General features: G+C 51.9%; 1 protein-coding gene across 2 annotated transcripts in view; it reads right to left on the minus strand.

Annotated features, from left to right (window-relative positions):
- CDHR2 (cadherin related family member 2) overlaps positions 1-10,709 on the minus strand; it is a 74,555-nt gene that overhangs the window by 19,643 nt on the left and 44,203 nt on the right. For both annotated transcript variants that reach the window (XM_045284957.1, XM_045284956.1), the window contains exons 6-12: positions 8,548-8,637; positions 6,036-6,125; positions 5,191-5,316; positions 4,960-5,106; positions 4,800-4,875; positions 4,584-4,699; positions 4,246-4,479 (exon numbers count right to left, since the gene is read on the minus strand). In XM_045284957.1, the coding sequence (XP_045140892.1) occupies positions 4,246-4,479; positions 4,584-4,699; positions 4,800-4,875; positions 4,960-5,106; positions 5,191-5,316; positions 6,036-6,125; positions 8,548-8,637 (879 nt within the window). The remainder of the gene's footprint in view (positions 1-4,245; positions 4,480-4,583; positions 4,700-4,799; positions 4,876-4,959; positions 5,107-5,190; positions 5,317-6,035; positions 6,126-8,547; positions 8,638-10,709) is intronic.

Genomic DNA, 10,709 nt, shown 5'->3' on the forward strand with positions numbered 1-10,709 from the left:
TGAACAGGACAGGCAGATACTGGACTGAGTGGTTTGAAATCAGGAAAGGTGTTCTTTGGGGTTGTATCCTTTCACCACACTTATTCAATCTGTGTGCTGAACAAATTATCTAAGAAGTTGGACTAAATGGAGAAGAATGATTGGAGGAAGACTCGTTTAACAACCTCTGACGTGCAGATCGCACAGCTTAACTTGCTGGAACTGAAGAGGGTGTGACGCACAAAGACTACAGCCTCCCATAGGGCTTACACTTCAGTGTCACTGAAGCTAAATCCTCACAACTGGACCAAGAGGCAACAACATGTTCAGTGGAGAAAAGAACAAAGTTGTCATGGATTTTATTTTACTTGGATCCACAATCAATGCTCATGGAAGCAGAAATAAAGCAACATATTTAGGCAAATCTGCAGCAAAGACCTCTTTAAAGTATTTAAAAGACAAGGTGTCATTTGAGGCCTACAGTGACTGGAGCCGAGCTTCATCAGTCATCTCATATACATGGGAAAGCTGGACAGCAGGTTAGGGAAGACCAAAGAGGAGTTGATGCCCCTGAACTTGGGTGTTGGTTGAATAATACTCTACATACCATGAACTTGCAGAAGAATGGAGACATTCGTCTTAGAAGAAGTGCAGCTAGAATGCTCCTTAGAAACAAGGGTGGCGAGACTTTATCTCGCGTCCCTGGAGAAGAATACCATGCTGGGTAAAGTAGTCGTTGTTAAGTGCCTTCGAGTCTGTTCTGACCCATAGCAACCGTATGCCCAATAGAACGAAACACTGCCCGGTCCTGCTCCGGCCTCACAATTGTTCCTGTGCCTCAGCCCATTGTTGCAGCCATGGTGTCAGTCCATCTCCTTGAGGGCCTTCCTCTTTTTCGCTGCCCCTCTCCTTTACCAAACCTGGTGTCCTTCTCTCGGGACTGGTCTCTCCTTACAGAAGTCTGTAAGATGAAGTCTTGCCATCCTCGCCTCTAGGGAGCACTCTGGCTGGACTTCTTCTAAGACAGGTAGTTTCGATCTTCAACCGTGATGGGAACAAGGGGCTCAGATGTCACAGCAATCGTGAGGATGGCGCGGGAGCAGGCTGGTTTCCTTCTGGTCTCCATAGGTTTGTTTGGAGCCAGAACCAGCCCCGCCGTAGCTCACGTCAACAGAGCAGTGCAGAGCTGCCCCCTGGAGCTTCCAAGGCTGTAATCCTGTGGAGTCAGACTGCCACGTCTTTCTCCCACAGAGTGCCTGGGGGGTTTGAACCACTGACCTTTCTGCTCTTGACCATGGTACGCCCAGGGTACAATTGGCCATGAACCCAAAGGGCCGGGCCCATTTCTATCCAGTCATTCCGACTCATAGGAATGAATAGGACAAAGTGGAACCGGCTCTCGGGTTCCCAGAGTTGCAAGTCTTCTAGAAGCAGGCAGCCACTTGTTTATTCTGCAGAGCAGCTGCCTGGTCAATTTGAACGGCCAACCTTTCAGTGAGCAGCCAAGTGCTTAGTCACTGTGCCACCCGGGTTCCTTCCATCAGCCATGAGGATGAGGCAAATAAGTACAGTGAGAGGTGAACTCCCCTCCCTTAGAGGAGCGGCAGCAGGTGTTGGTGAGGTAGAGGTGGGGGAGCTGACACCCCCCACCCCCCAGGGCAGGTGAGAACACAAAGTGGAGCAGCCACTGTGGGAAAGAGCTGGCTGGTCCTTCGGCAGTTGAGCTCAGGAGTGTCCTATGGCTTGGGAATCTCAGTTCTAGGCCGGTACCCCGGAGGGATGACAGCTGGGCATACACTCAACTGGAAGCCTGCACCCCCATGAGCACGGTGGCACGTTCCTGAGCCGGGGAAGCCTCCAGGATGAACGGGTAGACCAAGTGTGCTACAGACACACCGTGGCGTATTCCCCAACTAGAAAGAGAAACCGGGCTGTGTGGGCGACTAACCACATGGACGGTAGTTCGAAACCGGCCACTCTCTGGGAGGAAGAGGACACTCCCTACTCCTGTACAGAGTGACAGTCTCAGAACCCACAGGGGCAGTTCTACCCTGTCCTATAGGATCTATCCTGGTCAGAATTGACTCAGTGGCTGTGATAAAATGAAATGCAGTCTTGATTCAGGTCAACATATGGATTAACCTTGAGTATGTTATGCTGGGTAAAAAAGTCTGTTGCAAAAGCCCAAATACTATATCATCTTGTTTATTTGAAATCGGCAAATATATAGAAAGCAAAGCTTCTTCGTGGTAGCAGGGGGAGAGAGTGGAGTTTTGCTTAGGGAGCACTGAGCGTCAGTTCTGGTGATGGAACGGTTGGAGAGGACAGTAAGAGTGGTTGCACAGCGCGGACTCAAGGTCACTGTGATACCTGTGTTGCTGTGGCTGTTAGCTGCCCTCAGGCCCATCCCAACTCATGACAGCAACCCCGCCCCCCCCCCAAGAGTAGAACAGCTCCACAGGGAAGCCGTCTCCATGCTGCCTTCTAAAGTGCCTCAGGATGGGCTCAAACCACCAACCTTTTGGCTAATAGTCAAGCACTTAATTATATGCACCATCCAGGGACTCCTAGAAATTTTGGAATGCAGAATGCTGTGTATATTTCCACCACAATTCAGAAACAAACAAACCCAACCACCAACTCCCCATCAATTGCCAACCTTTCCCAGCCCAACACTACTCTCTTGACAACATCTGAGACCAGTTCACCCCCACGCTGGCGTCAGTGCCAGCCACCACTTTCAGACTGCGTGCCACCTCACATCAGCAGCCACTCCGCACCGCCTGCTCCTCCAGACCTCCCACCCACCTGCCACAGCCTCACATCTCTACCGCTCTACAACACGGAGTCACTCAATCATAGCCTACCAGTTCCGAACACCAACCACAGTCCTTTATCATTTAATACGACCCAAATTACCCACCCCTCCATGTCAACCTCCACACATCCGATTGGATCTCCCTTTGGACACATTTAAAGTTCTAACAGGTTTTTTACAAAATGAAGAGGAATTAGGTAAACACAGTGTGTTTGCCTTAATTATAGTTGGGTACTTAGCCAACTAGTTTATAAATTTTAAAAATAAAAATCAAGGTTTCATTTCACACACACACACCCCAAAAAGGGAGGGGAAATACATGTGGGTGAAGCTTCCGGTGAGTCTTCCCTGAACCCGGAGCAGGATGTGAACAGGCCTGCTGTCATACAGAGTACCCGGATGTGGATTATGGAGTGGAGCTAGGTTACAATCTAACACCTTATCAGTTGATCTCTCTTTTGACCCATTTTAATGTGTTTAATGTTTTCTTTTCAACCGGTGTTTTTCTCTATTTTATTTCATTATTGTTGTTAGCTTTTTTGACTCTCTATTTTTTTGGTACTCTTTGTTTGGTATGTTTCTGGTAATGAAATCCAGGATGGTGACTCTACAGAGACAGTAACTGGATTAATGGTTCCCAATAACAAGGAGTACAAGAAAAATGAAATATTCTAAAATTGATTGTGGGAGTGATTGTACGACTCCTGTGGACATTACTGAACTATTGAATTTATGATGTTTGGACTGTGTTCCGATGAAATTGTTCCATCAGCCTCCATTTAAAAGTACCTTCCAACGTAATAGTCAGCACTGCGCACCTCCGATGCGCAGTCCCACTGCCACTGAGCTGAGTCGGACTCACAGTGACCCTACAGGACAGGGTGGAACTGCCCCTGTGGTGGCTGAGACTGTGGCTCTTTAAGGGAGTCCAAAGCCTTCTTTCTCTTACCCAAATGCTCAACATTCCCTCCCGTTCACTGACCACTCAACAGTATTCCACCTCCTGCACCACCCATCAACATACTCTGCTAGTGCAAGCCAGATTCCACTCAACATTACCCACGCTTCTGTTCCAGCCTCCACTTCACACCGATTCCACATAGATTTAGAGCCTCAGAGACCCTAGGGAACAGTTCTACTCATAGAGCAATAGGCTTGGTTTTCAGTTATTCCTTTTCCATTCAACACTATCTAGACTCACCCTGTACACAATACTGTCTACCAACTCAGCATCACTCAACATCTCCATGGCCCCCACAAGCCCCCTTCTTACCGCTGGTCCCTAAGCTGTACATCATCATGTTGTCTCCACCCTGGGCATCCTCACATCCCACGTCCTCTTCTCGCCATCAGGCTCTATCATTCGTGGTCAACCACCCTCCCTCCCCCGGCCACCTCCGTTTCATCCCATGCGAACCACTGCCCACTGCCGTGCCTCCCCTGCCTACCTTATCTGGGTCGTAGGCCATCAGGGTGAGGTTCTCGATGGGGATGCGGGCCGAGGAATGCTCATACACGAAGCCAGTGAAGTTAACTTGGGCCTCTTCGGGGGTGAAGGCGCAGTTCAGGAAGGTGCAGTCGAAAAACTCAGGTTTGTGATCGTTGACATCTGTCACCCTCAGCGTGACCCATATGCTCACCTTGGCTTCTTGCCCATAGATGTTGAGTTGTTTCTCAGTAGCCTAATGGCAGAGAGCAGAGAGAACCAGGGTTTAGGGAGAGCTGGGATCAAAGGTCAAAGGTTAGGAAGTAGGGGTCCAGCAGGGGCCATGAAGTCTGGACTCACCGTGACCTGCACCTGCACCTCCTCGTCCTCATTCAGCAGCTGCTCACGGTCTAGGGAGCCATTGACGATGATGACCCCGTCGGACTTTATGGAAAACCAGCCCGGCCTTGTGGAGTCTGGTGAGGAAACAGGTGGAGCAGCTGCTGCCAGTGGCGCTGACAGAACCCCCACCCTGCCTCTGCCCCAGATCCCAGTCTAGGGGCACCCCATTCTCACTGGAGATGCTGTAGGTCACAGGATCATTGATGCCTTTGTCTCTGTCCACAGCCTCCACCTTCAGCACAGAGGTCCCCTGTAAGGAGGCAAGGTCAGGGCCCAGAGTCTTGCCTCGGTCCCCACCACCTCAACCCAAACGCCAGCAGGTCCTTCTGCACACCTCAGGGGCGTTCTCAGTCACAGAGGCCATGTACACCTCCCTGACAAACTGGGGGTCCAGGTCAGGCTGGTCAATCACCCTGATGGACAAGATGACGGTGGGGGAACACAGGATGGTTGTGTTGCTCATGCCCGTGTCTCCTGAGTCCTGGGAAGAGACACAGAGACCCTTCTGTGACCCAGGGCCACGGCCCCTTATGCCTCTTCGGGCCCCTGTGGCCACCTTACTCACACACGCCTTCAGCTCCAGCTGGTAGAAGGCGCTCTTGTTGTTATAGCTGAGGTGGTCGTTGAGCAGGATGGAGCCATTGGCCAGGATACTGAAGAGGCGCTGGTTGTCCGCAGTGTCAGGTATGACCTGGAGCAGAGCACATTTAGATCAGGCTCCCGTGGAACATATTGCTCCTGAGGACTTGGGTTCAAATCCCATAGGACAGACTGCCTCTGAGAGAGTTGGGTTCAAATCTCAGTCTGTCATTGACCGTAACCAAGTCATCTAGCCTCTCAGAGCCTCTGGGACGTGAAGCTTAGGCAACCAGCTCAGTGGGTTGCAGGCGTGTACACGGGAAGTTGGCGCTCAACCAACGGGAGCTGTAACTAGCGAATTTGCCATCATGAGAGCTGGGTTCAGACACCGCTTATTGTCTGTGTGACTTTGGACAAGACCCCGAGTCTCTCCGAGCCTGTAAAGGCAGGTGTGCTCCTGCCACCTGGCAGCGTGTCACGAATCTTCACCAAGGGCCTGTATAGTTCAGGGGGAAGAAGAGTCAGGTCCCCGTGGGAAACCTCCGTAAGAAAATAAGGCTCAAAAAGAGCCAGAGAGGGAGGGAGGGAGGGGAAGAGGGAGGGAGGAAAGGCAGGCAGGCAGGAAGGAAGGAAGGAAGAGAGGAAGGGAGGAAGGAAAGGCTCAGATGGGGTCCTAGGAAGGCTTGGGAACAAGACCTGGCCCATCCTCACAGCATCTTCATGGTGACTCCCAAGGGCTCTGCGGTTGTCTGGGGAGATGCTGCCCCCTGGTGGCTACCTGGAGTGGTCAGCGCACACGCTTAGCCCTGATCCTCCCATTTTCATACTCACCTTCTCTATGGAGTACACCACCAAGCCCCCAAGCCCCGTGTCTTTGTCAACAGCCAACACAGTGGTCACCACAGAGCCGACCGGCAGGGTCTGTGAAGAGGGATTGGTCACTTGTCAGTATAAATCCATCTCTACTTCCTTGTCAGCCGCCTCCCTCTCTGAGTCGGCTGCCTGGACTCAACCACAGGAAGCGTGGTAGCACCTGACGGGGTCTGCGATACAGGAGACCCCCAGACCTTCCCTTCCCTGCTGGCTGGCTGGGGCTTCTGCAGGCAGAGGGCCAAAGTCCTCACCTTCTCTCCCCACACAGCCCACCGCCCGCCTGGCTGGCTTCTGTTTTGCAAGGACCCAGATAATAGACCGTCCCAACCAAACTCATGGAGGACTAGGCCTCTCCCCTCCTCAAACACCCTTGGGGATTGTAAGAAAAAGGTGAGCCCATCTGCCACTCCCAGGAAGACTTACAACCTCAGAAACCTCTATCAGGTCACTGTGAGTTGGAATCAATTGACGGCAGTGGACTTGGGTTTTTGTGAGTTTTGCCTTCAGAAGCTGGCCCCGGGACTTCCACCTGGTGGCAAAGGACTGCCTCGTGCTCACGCTTAAAACCCATTGGTGGGCTTCCCTTCTGCCCAGAATACAGTCTAGCTTGTGTCCAGGGTCCCATTGCCTTCAGGCCACTGCCCACCTCTCTGGTTTCACCTGCTCCACACTCTCCATCTTCCAACCACACTCCCCTCCTAGCTCAGAGCACTACAAGCTGACTCCCACCTCGAGCCCGGCCCTTGCTGGCCCTCTGCCTGGAGCAACTTTTCCTGGAGCTATCCAGGGACTGTCCCTTCTTCCCATTCAGGTCTCAGCTCAGCGATCACCTACTCAGAGAACCTTTCCTGGACATTCCGCCCCAGCCACCATCTTCCACCTTACTCTGTTTTCTGTTCGCCACACAGCTCACAGTTGCCATCTGATATCATCCTGCTGATTCTATGTCTTTTTAAAAAAAATCAATTTATTGGGGGCTTCTACAACTCTTATCACAATCCATCCATCCATCCATCCATTGTGTCGAGCACATTTGTTGCCATCATTTGCAAAACATTTTCTTTCTACTTGAGCCCTTAATTCTATGTCTTCTTGGGCAGCCCCCATTCTTCCCTAGAGACTGAGCCTCTGAAGGCCAAGGGAGGTCGTCCTGATCGCCCTGTAGCCTCAGCACTAAGAGAGCGCCTGGCACACAGTAGGTGCAACTAGACCTAGTGGAATGACGGTCTGAACCTCTCTGGCCTAATGTGAAGCCCCCACATCTTCAAGTCCTCCACACCACGTGACAATTCTAGCGTGGTGATTTGGGTTTGCTGACCAGCAGCCTGTGGGAAACTCCCTGCGCCCCCACTCCCCAGGGACTGCTTCTTCCCAGGAAGGCCTGTGATATGAACCTAGCAAATGGTAGCATCTCATAGCCTTGATTGGTCCAACGGTGGACCTGTGACCCTAAATGGGCCAATGAAAGTCAGCCCTGCAGTTTTGACTGGCACCATGGAGCAACAGAGGGTCTCTTCCCATTGAAGTCGCAAAGCGCATGGGATATAAATCTAAAGCAGGTGGGGACACTTTTCACACCACAGGAGAGACCCACCCCCTCCCAGTCTCTCCCTCCCATTCACTCCCAGGACAGGCAACAAGAGAAGCAGACTGAGAGGTGGGGAGGAACCTCTTCTTGATGCCCTGGTTTGAGCACCTGGACTCAGCCAGAGCTGAAGCCAAAGTACCTCTAAATGTTTCTGATGCATGGGAATATAAATTCCTTGCTTGCTTGGTTGTTTACTTTCATAACTCAAAGCATTCTAATCCAGTATGATTGCGCACCAAAGACTGTTGTAAAATTGTTCTTAGATCATGTCCTCCTCTACCCCCTCCCCCTGGATTTTCCTTCTGAGGCTATCCCATGATGGCCATCTCTGGTCTTTTCCACCACACAGAAGGGCTTCTGATGGCCTCCCCCCTGCATGTACACACACACACACACACACACACACACACACACACACACACGGGAAACTGAGAACCAGGAAGAGGGTGCATGCGGGCAAATTCTCGACACCCATATTTAAAGAGCTTGGGAGGCCGAGACTCGGGTAGAGAGAGGCCTAAATGCTCGTGAGTTGGAGACAAATCCCAGTCACCTTCTCCTAACTAAAAGTTATTCCCCACAATGCCCCCCCATAATAACGCCAATTTTAAGATGCTGCTTGCAAGCACATGATTGCTACTAGATGCTTGAAGGTTATCTGTCTGAAGGCTGTCTGCCATCCAGAGCAATCCGACCACACAACCTAAGTCCGGCCCACTCCTTGGTTCCAGTCTCCATGGAAGAGGTGAGCCCGTGCAGGCCTTGTCTGATGCCTCATTAATGTGCCTTTCAATTTCACAATTGCCCCTTAGGCCCCATTTGGTTGTGGAGGCTGTCCCCCCCCGTCCCCCCACACACACACACTTTTCACACATGCGTTACCTCGTTGATGCTGATGGAGAAGCTGGTGTTCTCAAAGACAGGAGCGTTGTCATTTCTATCCTCCACCAGCACCTGCAAGGTCTTCTGCTCCTGCAGGTGAGAAAGTCCAGGTGCGTCTAGAAACCGTGAGTTCATGAGAAAATCAAGCAGGAGAGGGTGGCGAGGAGTGCAAGGTGGCATGACCACTCAGGAGGGCAGCTAGGTAGGCATTGTGTAATCAGTTGTCTCCTGAAGCCCCGAGTTATCTCCTTTGCCACAGCGCCACCACACACGACAGACGCTGCTTTGACGTGTCCCAGAGCAGCATCCGGTGCGCCCGGCCTATGCCCGGATGCACTGCGCCGTGGATTCATTAGCAGTAACCTCAGGACCGACAGTGCGGGGCCTCGTGCCCAAACGAAGCTCATTTTCTCTGTAAGGCACGCCACGTCTTCTCGCCCTTAGGAACGCTAGCCAGCACGTCAGGGTCACACAGGGGCCTCCGACGTGGCAAAAACGCCAACAGAATAAAAAAATGCCACAGAAAAGTGCCACTACCCAGACCAGGGGTTCTCAACCTTCCTTATGCTGTGTGACCCTTTACTACAGTTCCTCGTGTGGTGGTGACCCCCCAACCATAAAATTATTTTCATTGCTATGTCATCACTGTCATTTTGCTACTGTTATGAATCCGGCGACCCCTGTGAAAGGGTCATTCGACCCCCACAGGGGGCACGACCCACAGGTTGAGAACCGCTGCCCTAACCCCTGACAAGGACATTTGTTTACAGTCTGAGAGTTGAACAAGAAAGCAGATCGTGCCCTGGTTCTGCTGCAGCTGGATGTGTATGCAGAGTGATTCCGATTTCCTGCTCCTTGGGGTACGTCCACCCGTAGTATGAACATGTTAGCTGGTGATTTGGGGGTTACAAATGAATTTTAGTTGAGTCGGCAAAATCACAAGTAGGCGGCCAGAACCCAAGCATAACAAAGACTGACAGTCGTTTCAAACTCCAGAGAAGTTGCAGATCTAGAACAAGGAGCCCCGGAATCCGCCTTGGGTTTCTGTCTTTCCGTCCTTCTGTCTGACGCGTTATCGTTATCAAGAGGCAATTCGCTTCCTTTCTGTTTTCAAGGGACCATGGGCCCAGCCCATCACAGGACTGCCCCTTGGGGCTCTGTTTCCCTGGAGCAGAGCTGTGAACAGCCCCGTGGCCCGCAGCAGGAGAACCCAGAAAGCTGTCTGTGGGCACCGGCATGGAGAGATGGCAAAGACCCGCCATGGGGTGGGGGGTCGGAGACAACATGTGGGGTTTGTGCAAGAGCCTGCCATGTGAGCCTTGGAAGGCCCTCTTTCTGCTGTGCAGGCATGCAGGAACCGATGTGTGCACAGGAGGGGTGGGCCGGCCTGGGGCGCGTGGACACGTGGGCATGAGAATGAGCTGTGATGACTTGTCAAGGGGACTTCCGCCTTATCTGCCACGTTTGAAAGACTCCTAGAGAGAGCGAATGTATCCCTGAAGATCCAGGTAATTAAAACTGTGGATCAAATGATGATCCCTCCACCACCACCCCAAAAACCAAACAAATGTGTCTTCGAATCCTAACCTCCAGACCTGTGGATGTAGACAGACTCTTTGGGAAACAGGTAATTCTTTGCTACATTCATAAATCATACTGGAGGAGGGAGAGAGAAACCAACGAGTGGCCAGTGAGGGGATTCCGGTTCACAGAGACTCGGTGTGCAAGTCTTGAGTGTGTGTGTGTGTGTGTGTGCGCGCGCGCACATGAGAGAGAGAGAAGTGTGCTCCGAAGGGCTTCCAGAGGCTGATGTGTAGGGCAGTAGACTGCCAGGCCTTTCTTGCAAAGCGTTGGCTCAAACTGTCAACTTTTGGGGTTCGTACTTGAGCCCTTCATCATCTGTACCACCCAGGGGCTCCTTACCTGAGTACGGTGGGCCCTAAAGCTAATCCTCTCAGACTTATTTTACACAATATTGTGTAAATATTTTCCACAGTAGATTTTATGCGCGCGCGCACACACACTCACAGTGGATTGACACCGTGGTGGCATCGATAGGCCCAGGCATAGGAAACAAGCGTGAGGATGTCGCAGGACCGTGCAGTCTTTCAATCTGTTGTGCATAGGGTCCCTATGGGCCGGTGCCCACTCGATGGCACCTA

This window comes from Echinops telfairi, unplaced genomic scaffold (assembly GCF_000313985.2).
Source record: "Echinops telfairi isolate 266 unplaced genomic scaffold, ASM31398v2 ScPeMD7_7469;HRSCAF=8507_0, whole genome shotgun sequence".
Taxonomy (NCBI): Eukaryota; Metazoa; Chordata; class Mammalia; order Afrosoricida; family Tenrecidae; genus Echinops; species Echinops telfairi.